Genomic DNA, 20,874 nt, shown 5'->3' on the forward strand with positions numbered 1-20,874 from the left:
CTTTTTATTGCAACACCACAAGATACAGAAATATGCCATTGTGACAGAGTGCAGTTTTTAAAATCAAGACTACATCATCCACAAACAAAAGGGCCCCCAACCTACGTCCAGTGGCATCTGCCACAAATAGACGATTTGGGTACAAGGGAAACCAGGGCGCCAACACTCGCCCACGTCCTCACTTTTGTTTTAAAGGGCATAGTGCATTCACACACTTGCCCGATTTTAAAACCGTAAAATTGTCTGTATAGAACTTTATCGATAAACGGTACAGGGAATTGATAGTTCTAGCGTTGCCCAGAGTTTGTGGGATTGAGTCAAATGCGGTCGGCATATCAAGAAAAGCTACGTCGAGTTACTGTTTAAAATTAACAAATTCATATAATAAGCATAAATAACTTAAAAGGCTGATCTACAGTTGAAATACCTCTTCTAAACTCTGCTTGTTAGGGAGAAAAATGTTTCACGCCAAGTTTCCTTTCGACCCAAGATCACCTTGCAGAATATTTTTCCTAAGGAATCCAACAAGGATATGGGACGATGGTTAGAAGGAAGGTCTTTTGCACCTTTTTTGTATATATTTATAAGTATATCTCCCGGCCAGCTTTGCAGAACCCCGATCTTGACTAACCCTTTAAAGAATTTCAATAAGAAAAGAACCCACATGTCATGGTTGTCCTACAAAATACCAGCTGGTATAAGATCCTGGAAAGAGGCATTTGCATTCTCAGGGTGGACAATGCTGCTACAACCTCATACGCTTTAAATAACAGATTGTGAAACGGTTATACTTTTGGGTATTTCCCAGAATATCAAATGACTCCATGTCATTACCCATTTTGTAGTGGGATTGAAAATAATCAACCCATTTGATCTTCTGTAGTATTGTTCCTAGAAAGGGCAGCGTCACTCATGTAGCCTCTAGACATCTGCCATTTCTCACACTGGTTGCCCTGGGAGGAGCCATTCTTTCGGGCAGACAATTTTTGATGCAATATTCCCGTTTGCCTTGTCACCAGATCCTACTAAATGTTGCACTTGTTGGCTACTACCGCCCTATTTCGCCAGTCTATTGATTTCAACCCAACCTGAATGTCAGCTAACCTTCAGTCCTTATCGAAGTATCCTGTTCTATAAAAAGTGCTCTTAACATGGATACACTAAGTGTAACAGTTTTATTACTCAAGTGTTTTTCATGTGAAACACTGTAGGTCAAGCGAGGAACATGGTGAAGACAAGAGTTTTCAACAAGTGTTAGTATTCAATTAGGATGCAAAGCCGAGATGTCGTAATCCTGGTTTAGTTTAGACCAAAGTCTTATTATTGGGCACAGACTGCACATTAATGTTGTAAATCGGTTGGCAACCAGGGCTCTTCAGGACCTCGTATGATAGGGACACCACCTATCCATAAACTGGTCCTGGCCAGTTTCTAATCGCCCCTCTGTTGTAACGTTTAGGCAACTCCAGGACCCCAAATCAAACATATAGCCAATGTGTGACAACTTAAACTGTGTTCCACAGGTGAGTCGAGCCGTGACGCTCAAGCCCAAGGTGTACAAGCAAGGCTAATCTGTTTGAATAGCAATACATTCTCCGAGGATATTTCTTTCAAGAATCATGCACAACTGGAGAAGTAGTAACAATTTAGCGAGTTGATCTACCAACAAGCCGTCTGCTTATTGACAAAAGCATTGAAAATGACTAAATGAGGGTGCCGAAATAAGGGGAAATCAAAAGAATTTGTTCACAATGGACAACTGGCCTTTTGGAAAACCAGATAAGTAAGTGAAGAAAGTGGCAGAAGTAATCACGGACCACTGAAACCGGTCAGCCTCTTTTATGGGATGCTCATGTTCTAATGGAGTACCTTTTCTAATTGATTTGTTTTTAACGCATATTCGGCCTATATGCACCGACCTTTCCAATTCATGAGGAAAAAACGTGCCTATTGTGAGACCGGCCCAGTTTTCTCTTCCCTATCCTTCATCTTAGATCGGCGGCACACCAGCGTACTCTAGGGTAAAACACACACCCAGAGCCAGTTAGCACTGGTTAGAGGGATAGAATAGGGTCTATATAAAAACCATGTAAAATACAAGTAAGACAATTGAATGTATGGACCGATACTTTGTGGGTGATCAGGGCAATGTTGTCAGTCCAGCAGCCCTTGGGTCCTTGTGTGTTGATAGAGATTTCAATAAGACATTAAGGTTACCAACCACCAAAACGGAATCATAATTTTGAAATGATCGAAAATAAAATGCCTACTGCAATACCAATTTTAATCACTGCTTCTTTCAAACAAACCAAGTGCCCTTTCTAGCAACTCGAGAGCACTTAGACCTTTTCTGTGTGCATGGTCATAGTATATGGAAACATTGATTTATTAAAAATATCCAAAGAAGAAAACATCCTGGAGTTAATGTGCATTTAAATCTTTTGAAACCCAGATCAAGTGCCCCACCCCCCACTTGGACGCCCTAAAGGGCCCTTGGTCACAGGACTAGAAGACGCTGAGTAGTCAATATTTGGGTTCCAGGACTAACATTTCCACAAAGCAAATTAAACATTTAGCAACACACTCCTGCCAAACATTTAACTTTGCTGGTCCAAGCCACAAATATTCCAGGAAACTACAGTAAAATAGTTGGACACAGAGACAAATTAACAATGTGTAGCGACAAGCTGGAAAGTGATCCGGCGCTGGTGCCATCAGGACCGGACAATGGTCAGTCTAAAGCGATACGGTTCTGGGCATTTGAGACTGGGTTTGAATGGGTTTACCTAAGCCCTTTGTTTTATATAGTTTGTTTCTGGAGGATATGCTAGTAAGAGGAAGGGGATTATACATAAGAGATCCGGCTTCAGCAACCTGCCGCAGCTGGATCAGAAACCTGTGGCGGGAGGGTCATATACGCATGGAGGAACTCCTCTGGGCCCAAACAACATTCATTATATCCCATACTTTGGATCTATTTTGTCCAGAAATCTCACCATCTCTATAATATACAACCATATAAAAAAGACAAACCTTCCTGTGCCAAAGCCAATGTATACATTTGCTCTTAAGTTAATCACCATACTCTCGAGGACGGAGAACATTTAGGAACACAAGTCATATGATTGTTACCGCATGCCAGAACAGAGTTTATTAGAGATCAGAATAATGGTTTGACAGGCAGATTGTATACTATACCATTTCCTTCCCGATTAGACTTCAGGCTCTGTCTATGGTTAACTGTTTAAGTCTAAGAGAATTCCCTCAATTTGTAATGGTCTAGTTGAATTACCAATTTTGCTTTTTAAGTCATAGAGTCAGTAACTAGTCAGTGTGGGTGTACCATACTTTGAACTGATGTAGCTGTGGAATTTCCCATCAGCTATCCTTGTAGTTTACTATGCACTTGCTGCAGGATAAGGGGCATATTTAGGTTGGCTCGTTCAATTTTTCAGTTTTTAACAATTTAATAAAACAAAATACAACAGTGCATGCAAGGTTCTTTCTCTCCCCCACTTCTAATCCATGTTTCTTTAGTACTGTAGTAGATGAGCTTTGAGTGTTGCGGAAAGAAATTGAATCTCTTGGTAATATTAACGCAACTGGCCGCTGTGCTTCTGCTGAGTTTGTAAGGCTCAGTAATTGAGCAGTACCTTCTGTACCCAGCAATGACAATAGTGAAAATGTATTGCTACACATGAGAGGCGACACTAAGTTTCATCCAACTCTTAAATTGCATCCCGCCGCTTAGCCAGGTGGATGAGAGATTTCAGTCATATAGGGAGGCAATTCTTATGCATGCAGGCTATACAAGGGTCTTTGATGTCGGATGAATCACCAGGTCGATTAGGTTACAAATGCAATAGTATATTATAATGTCACCCTCGCCTTCCCCGCCCCTGATCTGTAAGGTTTTAATGGGACTGGTAGTGGCCCGTCACAATGCTCCTTGTCCCATAAATCATTCAATAAAACCTTATTTCATTAGGTTATTGGCTTCAGCAATTGGTATCATAGTCACCATTGTTTTTGTTTTGGACGCTGCAGTGCTGGCTTTCCGTTTGGACAGGTGTCATCCCCTGCAAAGAACCATGTAACATGAGGTTTGAGCCGGGGAACCACCGACTGGCTAAAGGGGCTTCGCACAATTCTGTCTCGCTCCCCCTAGGAATAGGGAGTCACAGAAGAATGAACACCAATTTGTTCAATATACAAGAAGATTGTTGATCATAAATCATTCTTACAAATAAGTATGATGCACCCACAACTGTGGGACCAGGCAGCAAAGAGTGTGCAACTATCTCCTACACTACGCAGACCTTACCAAAGCAACAGTCGAATCCAGTTCCTATGCTCAATTCTTAATAGTGAATAACATTCTAAAGACTTGCAATACTTATCGCACAAATCCAGGTCCAGGCCTAGGTCCAAGTAGGGTTCTCAACCAGGTGCAAAGTTTGCAGCTCGAGGTCTGGCATATCACAGATGACGAACAGGGGAGGGGTGGGGAGTCTCACTGATACCGTGTGGTCTCCTGCCAGCACATTGAATCTCCTGGCTAGATAAGTCATATGTACCCAGTGGCCCCAAACCTAGGCACTCTTAACTGCACAGGATCTGCCACTCCAGGCTTGACATCTTATGAATAACGTCCGGGGGCGAGGTCAGCGAATAGGATCTCCTGGTTAGATGTGGGTAGGGCAGCCCACAAAGTTGCAGGCCCCTGCGCCCTTACTTATTAAATAGGACTAAAGGGTTTGGTTCTCCAGTCGTGGTTGAAAAGTAAATATTTTATTACCAAAAGGCGCATCAGCTTCCTCTTCTTTTAATGCCAGGTGAACATGATGTAACCACTTAATTCACTGATTTTATTGCTCACCTATTACAGTTGTGTTGGGTTTGACACAATAAATAACATTGTCTGGAGGCTAGATCCTGGCTATGACACCACCAACATTATGGTGGAAAAAAGGAGCTTCCATGATTCTTGACTGTCTCCCAAATATGGTCCATTATAGGATAGTTCGTATTTTTGTGCTGGTTCCTCCATCAACTTAGAGTAAAACAAGTTCCGTTTCGACAGGGATGTTCAATTGTAATGTGTCCTATAGAAAAGGCATGTGTCATGCACCTCAACTAAAGCCCCACAACAGCTGCTGCAAGAAAAACAAGATCCTCAAATTGCTTTTCTTCACATGCCCGGGGTACTGGGGCTTCCTGTATATCCATGGCAAAGTCTTACAGAGGTTTGTACAAACTGTCAGTTGCAAACAGCTTTCGGCCTGTTATTTTTAGAGATTTCAGACAGGGGATGTGGTGGCATCTGGGCAAAGTGAAATTTTCCCCCCTGACAAATATATATGGTGGAAGGTTAAGCGAACAGCCAAGCCATTGGTTTGCCCCCAATACATCCTGGGATCTCTTGGCCAAATGCTCAGTGTCTTTGTAGATTATTTTCGGAAGCACTCAAGGACTGCAATTGGAATCCAAGGACTACAGGTGGGCACATAGTCCTGAGGGCAGAGGCCAAATTGAGATTTATACATTGAACAGCGCAAGCAGCCTTTGTCACCATTTCAAAGACAACAATCAGTCATAGGTCTCACGCTTGGAACCGTTATGGGATGTCATTTTAAATTTGGATCAACTGAACAAGTATAATTCCTGCTCTGCTTGGCTCTTCTGTTGGCAAACTTAATGTTTAGTCTATGGGTGGGGTGCATAACTGCCAACTGAGAGCCAGTTTTTCTGTGATAAAGGGTAGGTCCATTTTGTCCTTGCATAAGAGATCATAGTTATCAGTAGAATGTTTGGTGAAAGAGCGGCCGTTGAGGAAGCATCTGCTTTCAGCCCCATATTGGCGTTTCCCTTGAGTAGAGGGAGGTTTTTTGTGGCATCCGGCTGGCCACCCTATTGCCAGTAAGGAATAGCAGTAAGGTGACAGGGATGTAAGGTGCAAACAATGATGACTCCTGAAGTGAAGAGGTTGGATGATGTAAGTTAAGGGAGCTGTTTGTTTCGTTTCTTGCATTGTTTGGTAGTTCTTAGCGTTTAGTTGCTAGCTAGAATTGCTACTTTATAGTTCTTTTGATGCAGGAAGTCGTTTGATGAGATCTGTAGGGATTAAGATAGTGAGGGGTCCTTTTAGGGACATCATAGGATTACTTCCAATGTCTCTGGTTAACATTTGCAGGCAAGGTCTAAGCAGAATACTAACTTTCCACTGTTTCTCTTCCATGCAACACCGGCCATCTTCTGGGCATGATGCAATCTTTGTGTCAGGTTCAAGTGGTTACGAAAGTGTAAGGCAAACTAAGGTCCCCCAGGTATGCACTTACCGTCAGGAAATTGTTCAGATTGTAGACTAGGAGACCACAGAGCATTGCAGGAAAACAGGGCAGAGAGCTTATCCGGATCGTTTTAGAAATGTACCCAATTAAAGGAACACACGTTCTTCCAACCCAGACTGATTAAATTCCTCCTTCAACCCTGAACTTCTTGAGAATAAGGAGATGGTATACTGATGGAAGCCAAATAAGGGGATTCTGAGAGAGACTGAGGACAATACTTGGAACTATGATGAAACTGATGAAGTGTAATTTTAATTGAATCTAACCGCACCTAGCAATGACTCTGGTGAAGATGGTAACTTAAATTAATTTTGTTTTTTCTTTCTCTTCCTTTCTCCTCTCTTCCTTCCTCCCCTCTCCTTTCTCTTACTGTCTTTTCTCTAACTAAGCACGCTATGGATCACACAACTGTAAGATTATATCCCAAGGGTACCTATGAAACACAGTTACTAACAAGAACTATAAAGTTGATAAAATGGAATGTTAATGCATTGTCATGGATTAAGCGAAATTGAATGGACAATGACAAATGTTGATCTTTATGAACACTATGAATTACAATAAGTGATTTTATGGACAGGCGCCAGTGGGCGACGGACCGAGGCCTTGCTTTAATTGACCAACATTGTTACTGTCTTGTTTTATTAATGAATTCAGTGTTTTTGACATATCAATAAAAAAGATTGACAGAAAAAAAAGAAATGTACCCAATTATTAATGCTGTGGGACCGTTGAACTAGGGGGCTCCTGTGGGATATCAAAAAATGCAGTGGGACAAGAAGGGTCTGCATTTCATGTTACTGTATCCATGGGTGTCAAAAGGGGTATAGGGTGGGAATGGTAGAGCAATGTGCATAAGAGGCCTTTCCAGTTAAACCGGTGCAAGCTCAGTCTATGTAAAATGCCATTTAAGACCACTTGGTTGGCAGGGAAAGGCTACCAGGCTCTTCCGGAAGGCCCCTTTGCCCATCTACTGTTGATGGACTGTACATAGTGCCCATCTACAGTAACTGGCCTTCGGTTCAAAGTCTATACGCTTTGAGGAGTCCTAAAGATACACAGAAATGGCTTAATATAAGATATGGAAACTAATCCCAACTTGCAAAGTGGAAAGTGGAACTACAAATAAACTAAAGGCTGGCTCTGCAAACCTCCCACCCGTAGTTTCATTCAGTTGCCACTCAGTCTCTTGTCCTCTGAATGCCTCATTACAACAACCACAATTGAAGGCAGTGCTGCCTCCCCATGCACTTTTCCAGATGACTTAATGGACTCACAAACAAGCCATGCCAGGCCAATCGGAAATAGGAATAAAAAAAGAGATCCGCGTTACAGCTCAGCAACATAAAATACTTCAGAAGATCAGACGCAGCAAGTTGCACTAAAGGACTGGACTTGGAGTCAGACATTCAAAGCTCAGAAGCCATTTATTTTAAACACTGAGCAGCTGCCCCAACAAAGCAGCATTTACAAATCAGTTTATATAAAAAAGAATTCCAGACAAATCCACAAATTACAAATCTAGATAACACAACATAAAAGTACATGCAGGACAGTACACGGCTCGGCACCCTTCCCTCCTGCCCACTCCAAATTAGTGCACTGAACACAAATGCTGCTACTCTCACCACACTCAGGCTGGAGGTCAGTGAGCGAAACAAACCAAGCAACCCCTTCATTTTGTGGCTTCAGATGGTCTTTGAGTAAATAGAGGCCCACTTCCCCCACGCCCCCATTCACAGGGGAGTGGGGTGGCAAATAACTGGTAAGCTAAAAATGAACTTGGTGAATACCAGTGTATTAAATGGCAAAATATCCAGATATTTCTTGGATGGCTGCTTATATACATTTAAAATGGGAAGAAAGACTGCACAATGCCGGCTACCACAAAAAAATACAGCAGTCATTTAGGAGCTCTGCAAGTTAAAATACTGCACACTACCAAACTAGTAGATTAATGGAGCAATAGCGAGCAACAACTCAGACAGCCGCATAGCATGTCCAAATAGCCACTCTTCAAAATGGGCATTGTCCCCCAAGATGGAGCTCTCCAGCAGCCCCCACTAACATTGTAACATCTACAGACCCTTCACCACTATACCCCTATGCAGCAACTCCAGATCCATAACATCTCCGGTTCTTTAACTTGATCCTTGCAAGAGCTCCAGTACTACATTAAGCCGTAATAAAAGTGGATTAAAAACAAATCGATATTGCAAAAACCTCTAAATAGCAAATCCTACATTGCTACCAGTGTTCAGTTCAATGCCAAACCCCACCTCAGTGCTGAAATCTGCGACATAACTGCCCAGGGCTGATTTGCTACACATCTGACAAAAAGCCAGCCATAAATGTTCCAGTTAGACATGATTTAGGTGAATGAGGTTATGTCACGATAGTTGGATGAGAAAACATTATGCAAATGCAGCCACCCATCCGAAAGACTCAAACTATGTTGCTTTCTGTACAGTGGGGTGCATTTTGAACCGTGTACTGTCCCATTGAGAATAATAATAAAGTGTGATAAATACAGTAATCATAAATACAACTGGCACCAATTACTGAGCTCTGAGCCAGGACAGGGAGGTACGAACGCAGATCAGCGTTTAGATAACACCTGAACTCAAACGCTCAGTATTTAGTGCAAACTAGTGTCACATTATCAGTGGTTTATAAAAAAGACAGAAAACCCATTCTGCTCAGTCATTGTGCATTGTCAGGGATATATTTTCCAGTAATAAGAGAACACATGGCAAAAAAGCAACATGAAGTACCATTCTAATACCCAGGAGGGAAGATCCTGGGGAGGCACAGAAGGACGGGGTTAAAATAGAAAAGGGGCAATCAGGCAGGTATAGAGTACAGGGCCTACTTGTCAAATGCGCTGGGTTATTTTAGTTTGTAGCAGGCAGGGGCTGTGAAGGGCGCATACCCACCCAATTAAAAACCCTGCATTTTCTAACATTGATACACTTAAGCTAAAACTGCAGAACTCCAGCTCACCCCACTTTGTGTGCACGCAACCCCTCACAATCTGTGCCAACCCACCAACAGATCCACATAAGGACAGCTGGGTAATCCAAGTAGGGTTTACTAAACACTATCAAGAGAAAGGTTTACATTATAATTGCACAGGGTATATTTCAATCTAAACCATGCACTCCTACTAGCACCTACATCCTTTATCACAGTAGCCTAGAGTTACACTGGGACGCCAATGGAATTGTGCATACTGTTTCAAGCAAAGTTGCAAATCAAGCAGTAACGCATCCTTCCACAGTAAAAGCTTCCACAACCTCTACAAAACAACTGCTTAAAAGTCGGTTTGTGTATGGGCTAAACAAAATACTGTGTTCCACTTCATTTGCACCTGTCGTAGCACAAGATTAGAACCAGAATTCCTACTGGTGTACTCCATTATAAAAGGTCTACTAAAATCAGTGTTCAGAAACTACAGTTTATACTTGTCAAGAAGAGACTTCAATTGTCAATTCACGGAGGACACATGATAGATGATAAAATCGGACATTAACGAACATAATACATAAATCACTCTGTAGCAGCAGTGGACTGCAAAATACTGGCTAGTCTCATTCCATTGAGACCCATTGCAACATGACAGCATTTATATAGCCAGAGACATCCAAAACGTAATGGGTAACCTACAACGAGCCTGGGACACTAATGGCCCGGAAAATCCAAGCAGCCCGGCATCCTTTACAAAGCTGTCCTATATACGGACCGCTGTGCATTGTGGAACAGAATGCAGCATTTGAAAGGCCTCAGTGGCCAGCGTAGTGTAACTTTATATCTTGCTGGGCAGGGTCACATTGATAAGTGTCTTAATGTGAACAGGCCATTTTGAGTAAAATCACATTGCAGAGTTAAGGTGTGTGGAGACACCCCATATCTCCACCTGCCCCCCCCCCCTATACTGAGCCCGATCTCCAGAGGAGCCGAAGGAAGAGACACACATAGCGCCACAGCTTTAAAGTTGCAATCTAGAGGCAACTTCTGCGGGCCACCCTTCAAAAGCTGCAACGGGCAATGACCAGTTATGCAGAAATGCTGCTGGACCCACCTGCAAGGCCAGTCCTACAAATAAGAGCCACAGGGAAAGTTGGAGGTGCCATATTTAGCAAGGGCAGATTTGGCAGCCAGCAATGGGACGGAGCAAGCTAAAACGTGGGCTAAACAGTGGGGAGGCATTTAGCAGCTGGGAGAAAGTGAAGACAAACCTCATCTCAAGCAGAACATTTTGGCAGCAGAGAAGTCACCCGGAAAAGTATTTTAGCGAGGATGCAGTGAATATGGATTAACCATTAAAAACATGTGAACCTTTAGGGTAAAACAAAAGTGTTATTCAGTTTGGATATATTGATGACCCATTAGCTTTCCCATTGATTGGAAGCAGCCGGATGGCAGACTACAAAGAAATCATGCAATATGACAGTGGCCCACCCAGTGTGGCTACCAAAGCACTGCTCAGGCAAAAGGCGGCCTGGATCGGTAGCTCCGCGCTCTGAAGTACTAGCTAATATAACCTGTGTAAACAAGACCACAAAGTCCATATGCTTAACTGTGCAATTCTTACAGCAGGGTAGTCAAAATGGCTGCAACTTGGTACAGTAGGCGTATAAAAAAAGTGTAAAGGTTACACTCATGTCTGTACTCTTAGGCTACTGAAGTGGCTGGGTGCGCACTCACCCAGTCCCTTATATAACCAAGTACTGCCAGACTCTCCGAACAGTGGTAAATGAGAATTTTATGGGGTTAGGATTTACATTTATACACACTACAAATGGCCCCCAGACAGCACTGCAAACAGGTGCCTACAATAGGTAGCAGAAAAATAAATCCATGTAGTAAAACCAGGTAAGCATGTTTAAAGATCAACAATGCCACCTAGAAAATAATGGGGTTTCAGACTTCAAAACCCTAAACATGAAGGATCCCATTCTCTACAGAGGCTTTTGTAACGCAAGGCGAGATCTCAAATAAAAGAAACCTCTTAGAAGTCACCAAGGACATGGAAGCTCAGAAAGAGAAAGCCATCTAAACATCCAATGTGGAAGGAAGAAGCTTAAATCCATGTGGCCCCTAGGCATTTTAAAGCCTTTTAAAGCCACAAAACACTTTATGCCTAGAAAAGTTCGCTCTTTCAGGGGTTGTTGCTAAGTCAGGCTGAATTCCAAGACACCACCCTGATCCTATTCCGGCTTAGCAAAAAGAGCGGGGTTTTTGAATAAATCTCAGCAGGTATCAGATACTGTATTATTCTCCAATCCAATTTACACACAATGAGATAGTACTTGAGAATCCCTTTAGTGTAAAAAAAAAAAAGTTAAAAAAAAGTTAGCATTCATTAGCACCATATTGGAAACTGCCCCAGCCGGAAGAAAAAAAAAATCTTTGCTTGTTCATCCATACAGCCACCTTTACCCAATTCCTAAATGCCAGTCTGATCAAGTTTCTGAAGGATGAGAAAGACCTGTACTTTTAAGAGTGAAGAGAAGAAAGATTTGAAGATGGGGCAGCTTGATAAAATGAGATGAGACGGCAGCAGGGAAGGGAGGTAAAGAGGGAAGAAAAGCAGTCATCATATTGTGAAAGTTCAGGACACAAGCGCTCTGAGGAATCCTTGCTGTGGTCACTGCTCTGACCTTCGGGGTCGACCCCTACGCTGAACAGAAGGCTTCCGAGTAGCGACTGCTGCAGCAAAACCAACCAAGCAGCAAAGCGACGCGAATCCAAGTTTCAAGGTGTCCATCCAGGCAGGGGAGTCAACCTGCAGATACCATTCCATTAGATGGAGCCCCATCACCAAGACCCAGAGGAAGGAGGCAAAGGCATCGATCCGGCGTAACCTTAACAATGCAAGAGAAAAAAACAAATAAAACAATTAGTGCAATGCATAGAATAGAACATTACTGACCTACAAGAATTTCTACGGAGATGCTTTGCATTTCATTGCAGTCATGATCCTTCAAACATGTTTCAGAGGACAAGAACAAAATGCAACAGCAGTGGTCCTCACCATCTCCCACAATTTCAGCATTTGGTCCTTAGACCCATTATAAAATTAAAGTTCTTCCTCTTACAAAACAATAGACTAGTGCTGTTGACTGCACAGAAAAACAAATTCTATGACTAGTAGACAGGGGTTCCCCAAATCGAATGGCATGGGGATCAAGTGGTTATATAGGGTTTTTTGTTAGACACAGTAAGAACCTTTTGCATAGTTTAAAGCAGTCCAACATCAATCATACTGTCCGTTATATTCTCCAATGCATTGGTCGACCGTTATTTACTACAAAAGGAGCCATAGTCCCTTTAATTGAGCTAAAAAGAATCGGAACATGGACTGAAGCGGTGAAAGCATGACTGGTACAGTGACGAAACACCACACTAGGGGCTGATTGCAATGATCTGTAATCAGAGTCTGCAGAACCAGGTTTAAAAAAGCAGTTACATTATTTACATAGACAGACGGTGAACCTTTCAAGCTTATTAGAACAGTATGCATTCAAAGAGGATGCATAGAGATGCCCAGTATAACATTTCAGGTTGGGGGATGTTGTAAGAACAGAGTGGAATAATTGTTTGCTTGCAAGTGCACAAAGTAAAAGGATAAGGCATCCCCAACAAAAAGCAAAAACCCAAAAACCCACAACTATAGAGTCTTGGTCTTGTTGACCCATGTTTGGTCATTTTACCACATTCCTTTAGTCAATGGTGTAAAAACCATCTCTAACCTAAAGGCAAGTGAGTGTTTCCGACAAAAAGAAAGACCAACACCCAACTGGTAGCTATGGCAGACCAGTCAGGCTTAACTCAAGGGAGGATGGAGGTTGGTAGGGAAGTGTAATTCTCCATAGTTACCAGTGTGGTGAAATCTCTAGGGGCAACTGAAAAAAGTACACTTAAAACCACACACAGAATACCCAGAAGATCAAATAAGTACTTTGGGTTACACATCACACAGTAAGAGCATGTATAAAAACAGCAACGGGACATAGGAAGACTACCAACTCCTAAGTAAAATGTATGTCCACTACCCGGTGGGAGGCACAATACAAATACTTTTCTAATTTCCCACTTTCACCCCAGCCATCTTGGAACGGATTACAAACGTTATCAATGCCAACGCCTGCCTCATCAAGATCTCCTACCCACCGGACCTTTGTCCTCCTTCAGCCAAGGCTCAATCTTGGAGTCCCCTGATGGCGGCCTATGACTAACAATTTATCACTACAACTCATTGATCTGCTGCTCGTATTAACCTCAACATTCTGAAAATACATTGCTTTCTTACTAACCACTCTACAAAAACTATATTCGACTCGATCAGCAAACTGGACTACTGCTCAAGCATTCTTCCTCTAGACAAAACCCTCAAATTACCTACCTGCAATCTACAACCTACCTAATTCCTCCCCCACTTCTATCTACTTTTATCATTATGTTATTTATTGAGCAGGGACCTAGCCTTGAGAAGCAACTGTGCGCTTTACAGAGGTGTACATTAAATACTGACAACATGCTCTTTCCAAGTTCCTAGTATGCAAAGCCATCAATGGTCTTGGCTCCTCAGTTCCTGTCTGCATCTACATTTACTCATCACCTCGTTCCCCTCCTATGCACTCAATCTCAGCCTCTCATGCACTCCCTATGCCTTGTCTCGCTTCCACTTTCTCGCTACATTCCACTGGAACCCACTGCCCATAACAATCAAAACAAAACCAACTGGATCTCTTCATAGCTAGGCTTAAACTTCACTTACTTGTCAAATAGGGAGCTCCCCTACACTCTGCCCATCCTCCCTAACATTCCCCACAACCGCCTCCAGTGACACGTAGTAGAACAAGTTACTTACCAACTGGTAACGTTCTTTCGATTGGATGTTCCTCCAACGTATTCCTCATCTTAGATGTATTCCATCCAGCTTCGGCAAAATATTTCGGCAGAGCGTGCCGATGTCGTTGAGTCGAGGGTGACGTCATCGGGTATACAAGTAGCACGCGCAGCGCCCGTTGGCTTCAGTTCTGTTTTTACCCCCTCACTCTTGTTCTACTGTGTAGATTGTGCCGGTAAGCAGGTATCAGCCTTGCGAGAGTTGAAGCGGCAATAACCCAGAAAAATCCAGAGGGGTAGGCTGGGAGGGCGATGAGGAATATGTTGGAGGAACATCCAATCGAAAGAACATTATCAGTTGGTAAGTAACTTGTTCTTCTAATGGATTGTGTCCTCCAACGTATTCCTCATCTTAGACTCCCAAAGCAGTATGGACAATTCTCTGGAGGAGGGAGTAGATTTATTTAATTATGAATTTTGATACCCTTAAATGGCTGAATATAGTACTGCTTTACCAAAATTCAGCTCCTTAGACTGGGAAGCACCCAGACTACAGAATTTTGAAAAAGTATGCAGCGAAGACCAAGTTGCTGCTTCACATATGGATCTTATGGGAACACCTCCTTGAAGGGCTGTCGAAGAAGCAGGCCTCTGATGGAATGGGCCCTTAAGCCCTCTGGTGGGTCTTTCCCTGCTAATCTGTAGCATTCTGAAATGCAAAGCACAATCCAACGTGATATGGTTTGTTTTGACACCGATTGACCCAATTTCCTTCCGGTGTAGCCAACGAAAAGTTGATTATCCACTCTAATCTTGGAGAGCCTAGAGATGTAAGAGCTTCGAGCTCTTTTCGGGTCCAACCTGTGCAATCTTTCCTCCTCCTTACTAGGACGAGGTGCAGGGTAGAAAGCGGGTATAACCATTTTCTGATTTAAAATGAAAATTGGACACAACTTTGGACAAAAATGAGGGTTTAACCCTCAATACCACTCTGTCCCTGTGGAATACAGTATAGTGTGGCCCAGAAGACAGTGCCTGCAATTTGCTCACTCTTCTTGCAGATGTTAAAGCAACTAGGAAAGCAGTTTTCCATGTCAGTGATCTTAATGGACAAGTGTGCAAGGGTTCAAAAGGGGCACACATTAAGAATTTTAGAACCAGATTAAGATCCCAAATTGGCACTTGGAAAGGATAAGGAGGAAACACATAGGTGAGTCATTTTAAGAATTGTACTACTAAAGGAATGAAGAAGGAAAGCGCTGCAAGATCACCTTTAAATGGTCCCAACATTTAGACCTCTATGTGCTAGGGACAAGAGGAAGGACAGTACTTCCAGAATCGAACATAGAAAAGGATCAACATTCTTTTCCCTGCACCAGTTGCAAAACTTTTTCCAACGGCATAGAGATTTTGTTGCTGGTCTTCTTGCCGAAAGCAACACCTCCATTATGTCATCTGGAAGGTCCAATCCTTGTATCTCAGCCTTTCAGATACCAAGCGTGAACGTTTAGCATCTTGACCTCTGGATGAAGAACCGGACCCTCCATTTGTGAGAGAAGGTCCTCTCTCGGAGGAAGACGTACCGGGGGACAGATGAACATGTCTAGAAGGTCCGGATACCACGCTCTCCTGGCCCAATGCGGGGCAATTAGGATCATGCGGTTTCCGAATCGTCTCAGTCTTCTGATGATGCGAGGAATGACGGGAATCGGAGGGAACGCGTATAATAGTGGGAAGTTCCATTCCACCACAAACGTGTCCCCTAGGGCTCCTCTGAGGGGAAATTCCCTTGAGCAATACCTTTCGCACTTCCGGTTGATTCCGGTCGCAAATAGGTCAACTTGAGGGGTTCCCCAAAGGGTGAAGATCTCTTGAATGACTTCCTGAGCCAGACCCACTTGTGGGACACCATGCTCTACCTGCTCAGAGCATCTGCCGTCATATTCTCCTCCCCGGCTAGATGTACTGCCGTTAAGGAGATTCCTTCTTGAATTGCCCAATACCAGAGCTGCATTGCCTCTCTGCACAGAGGTAGTGACCCTACACCTCTTGCTTAAATAGTGCATGGCCACTGTGTTGTCTGTCATTCGGACATGTCTTCCCCTGACAGGTGGCAGAAAAGCCTCCAGCGCTAGGCCGATTGCCCTCAGCTTTAAAAGGTTGATGTGTAGTTTGGACTCCGATGGAGACCAACGACCGCTTATTGTCAGATCGTTGGCATGAGCTCCCCAACCCATTAGTGAGGCGTCCGTCACTACTGTAATCTCCGGCCATGGTTGCCAAAACTGTTCTCCTTTTAGGATATTCTCTGTGCAATTCCACCACAGAAGATCCTGCCAAACCTTGTGCGGAATCTGAAGAAGATCCGTCATTTGCCCTGAGAACTGGGACCATTGAGTCTTTAAAGCCCATTGAAGGGATCTCATCCTCAGGCGTGCTTCTGGCACTGGGAAGATGCAGGATGCCATGAGGCCGAGCAACCTTAAGAAGTCGTAGGCCTGGGGATTTTGGGCTTTTTGGAATTTGGAAACCATCTGAACAATGTCTTGAGCCCTTGACTTGGGAGGAAAGCTTTTTCCCAAGGATGTGTCCAATGCAGCCCCTATGTACTGGATCTGTTGGGAAGGTGTCATTTGTGACTTCTGAGGGAGAAGCCCAGTCTGTGGAGGAAGTTGCAGGTGACTTTCAGATGATCTAGTGCTTGTTCGTCAGAACGTGCCCCGATCAACCAATTGTCCAGGTAGGGGTAAACGTGAATCCCCCTCTCCTGAGGTGCGCTGCCACCACCACCACCATCAACTTGGTGAAGACCCTCGGGGCGGAGGCCAATCCGAATGGCAGGACTCGAAACTGATAGTGTGAGTCACCAACTACGAAACTCAGGTATTTTCTGTGCTTGAGATGAATTGGCACATGAAAATAAGCATCCTGGAGGTCCAATGACACCAAACAACCCTGAGAAAGGGTGACCATCTTGAACTTGTCCTTCCTGAGGAGCTTATTCAAGTTTCTTAAGTCCAAAATGGGTCTCAGTCCGCCGTCCTTTTTGGACAAAGAAAAATATGGGGAGTACAATCCCTTGTTCCTCTCCGCTACAGGTACTGGCTCTATAGCACCTTTCTCCAGCAGGGTTAGAACTTCCCGATGTAGGAGCGGGTCTGAAAACTGCAAAGGATGTCTCCCTGGTGGATGTTTTTGAGGTTGTGTTAGAAAAGGAAGGCAGTAACCTTGGGCTATTATTTCTGAAGTCTTAACATCTGAAGTAATGGCTCGCCATTCTTGCAGATGCTGTGACAGCCTGCCTCCCATAGGTGTCTCTTGATGCAAGTCCTCAAAGTGGTTTTGTGGCGGTTGCTGATGGCAAAGAGGCTGCAGCTGGAGCTGGCTTTGCACATTTTCCTCATCCCCCCGCAAGTGGTCTTTTTCTGGCCCCTTTGACTGGCCATTTCTCTCGCCTTTCCATATGAGGAGTAGTAACTATAGGATCGTCCCCTCCAAGATTGTCCTGGCGCACGAAAAGGCTGAGGTTGCCTAATAGCAGCTCCTAAAGACTTGGCAGCTTCTTTTGAGGTCTGCAACCTCTTAAGGCTCTCGTCAGCCTTGCTGCCAAAAAGGTGAGACCCGTCAAAGGGCATGTTCAGAAGGGGGTTCTGTACGTCTGGTGCGAAACCCGACTTCCGTAACCAAGCAAATCTGCATATTACTGTGCTACTACCTATGGACCTGCTCACACCATCTACAGTGTCCAATCCAGAATCAAGGGATTCCTGCATGTCTCCTTTCCATCTCTAACAATGGCTAGGAATCCTTCCCTTTAAACCCCTTCTGGTATGTGCTCCGCCGCCATTCCAATGCACTCCCACAGAGTGTACGAAAATTTTGACAAGGCACATGTGGAGTTGGCCGATTTTAACGCCATACTCCCAGCTGAAAATACCTTAGGTGCCCAGCCATCCACACGCTTAACGTCGCTGTCCGGAGGGATAGACAGGTACGCCATTTTATTTGAAGCTGTGGCTGCCTGTACCACCAGACTCTCAGGAGTGGGATGTGTAGACAGATAGCCGGGGTCGCAACTGGCAGGGCGGTATTTTGAAGTAAGGGATTTATTTACTGGAGGAATAGAATCCAGAGTCTCCTAATTTTTGGCCACCCTATTTTGCGAGGTTACATGGAAGGGTAGGATTGGATCTTCAGTGGGACCATGGTCCAATATATCAGTCAAATCATCCTGGATGAATTGGGGTGGTGGTCTAGCCCCTCCTAAATAATCAACCACTTTTGTCATTAGTTGACGATATGAGGGACTGGCATGCTCTCCTGTTTCTGGCCTGCCAAAATCTGTTTATGGAGATGTATCAATGGCACTTGCATTATGCAAGGACTCCACTAGGTCCCTCATCCTGCTTTCTTCAGGAATCAGGCATTCTGGGACATTTGGTGTACCATATTCCAATCCAAAAGGCACATTCTCCTCATCAGATCTCTCCTGTTCCTCATCAATTGAGTTCAAGGACTTGAAAAATTCCTCTCTAGGAAGAGGTTTAAAAACCTTTTCTGGGAGAGGCAGAGGAGGTGCGTTAGTGGACCCTGAAAGCCTTACAGGCTTTGCAGCCTTCTCTTTTCCTTTTTCTGGTCGAGTTGGCTGAACTGGAGCCTTTGGAACCTTGGCACCGAGGGCTTCGGGGGTCGACGTCGACAAAGGCGTCGATGGTGCCTATGGAATAGTGGTCGTTGACCGAGTCAGCTTCGAGGCGCTGTTTGAAAGATTTGCCCTTCGAGGTGTGTTGGGTTTCGGATGGCGTCGGTGACCTCGAGCGGTCGACTATCTCGCTCAGCATCCTGGAAGGTTCTCGATCCTTCCTTCTTCGATCACCCGGGCTCGAGGGCGTGCGAGTGTCGGAGTGATGACGCTCCCTGCTGGCTTCCGAAGAAGGCGCGGACCGAGACTTCGCTTTTTCCGAACACCCCCATCATTTTAATTCTGAATGCTTCCCACTCTTCGGAAGAATGTTTTGTGGGGCACTTCATTCTTTTCGGGGATATTCTCTAGTAATATTCACTACGTCACAGAATTCGAGGCAGGTCGAATCTCTGAAGCAACATGTACCACGGAAAAACGGAACTGAGGCCAACGGACGCCACGCGTGCTACTTGTATACCCGATGAGGTCACCCTCGACGGAGGCCTTCGATGGACCATCGACTCGACGACATCGACGCACAGCGCCCTCTGACGAATTTTTTTTCCGGAGCAGCTAAAGCTGGATGGAATACATCTAAGATGAGGAATACGTTGGACACAATCCAATCGAAATGTAATATTGTATATTTAAATAGTACTCTTTAGTTTGAACCACTTGTCCCCTTAAGTTAATGTTAACTGCTTGTTTTGTTCTAGATACAGGTCCCACCTTTTACACCCTCAGAAACTGGCTCGCCACTCGTTCCCCTTTGAGCTATTGTACAGACACCCGCTGTGGTGATGCCTCAGCTATCTGTAAAAGTGTTATTGCAAGTTATTTCTGTTCGCAATTGACATCCCTGTTTTCAAATAAATACAAATACATAGCAAGCCAAGAGGTGGGGAGAAAAAGGCAACCCTGGACAACAAACATTTACAGATGAATGTTCAGGACCCAAAATGCCACAAATGATAGTCTGAGGAATACCCCTCACTTCCAGTAGATATCAGTAAGAAAGATGAGCACATACACTGCACGTAGCACCTAGTGGGAGGAAAACTAACAAATACCTACAAGTACATTTCAGTGCGCAGGAGTGCAAATAATGCAAGGATTTTATTTTTTTTTTAAACTTTATTAACTGCGGTACACTTCACTGCAACAACACTGTTACATAATCAATCTGATCTTAAACGGAACACAGTCTTATAGGCCATCTTATACATACTTTTTACAGTTCCTGTGCATTTCCCCTCACAGGACTGTTTTCGGCAGATGCCAGCTCACACAAGTATACCCTAAACGGTCCCCAGATGTCTTTGGGTTTGCTTGTCCTTGGGAGTGTCATTACAAATTGTTCCTCGCACTCATTAACGTATGTTAATTCCTTGAAGTAATGATTTACACTTGGTGCGTGCAAGCTTTTCCAGTTCTGCAGTATGCACTTCTTAGCCACTGCGCACGCCACATTAAACAGTCTTCTTGTTACCTCTGACATCTTACCAATATCCCCAAACAAGTATTTCTGGGGTGGGTGGTCTACTGGTATCTGTTATTTTCTGCAGTATTTCAGCCACTTTTCCCCAGAACTCTTGGATATATGGGCACTCCCAGTACATATGAAATGAATCAGCACAGTCTATTCCACATTTTTGGCAACTGCTTGCATGGTTTTCTGTACATTTAGCTACTTTTACAGGTGTATAGTGCAGTTTGTTCAGTATTTTAAATTGTACCTGGCGGAGGCCTGCATTGATAGACACCGTCTTGGTCAGTTCACAGTATTTATTCCACTTTTTGTCTTCTATGGTTATGCCCATGTCTCCCTCCCAAGATGTTTTGATTAGGTTCAATGTGGGCGTGTGTTCCTGCGTACAGTTTGGAGACACTAGTGCCCGATTGGCAGGATAATGACAGGAAGCAATCGTGCGCTGGGGGTTCATCCAGAAACAGTGGCCATCTAGCCTTAAAGGCCAGCCTCATGCG

The 20,874-nt window shown here is 44.0% G+C and overlaps 1 protein-coding gene across 3 annotated transcripts in view; it reads right to left on the bottom strand.

Moving 5' to 3' along the window:
* Positions 1-20,874, bottom strand: part of TMEM201 (transmembrane protein 201) — a 353,510-nt gene that overhangs the window by 194,990 nt on the left and 137,646 nt on the right. For 2 of the 3 annotated variants that reach the window (XM_069610021.1, XM_069610022.1), the window contains exon 6: positions 12,014-12,217. In XM_069610021.1, the coding sequence (XP_069466122.1) occupies positions 12,014-12,217 (204 nt within the window). Of the gene's footprint in view, positions 1-7,758; positions 12,218-20,874 lie in introns of those variants that run through there. The other variant, XM_069610023.1, reaches the window with a different exon arrangement.

The sequence above is a fragment of the Ambystoma mexicanum genome, chromosome 8, assembly GCF_040938575.1.
Source record: "Ambystoma mexicanum isolate Mex_15411 chromosome 8, UKY_AmexF1_1, whole genome shotgun sequence".
In the NCBI taxonomy this organism is placed as follows: domain Eukaryota; kingdom Metazoa; phylum Chordata; class Amphibia; order Caudata; family Ambystomatidae; genus Ambystoma; species Ambystoma mexicanum.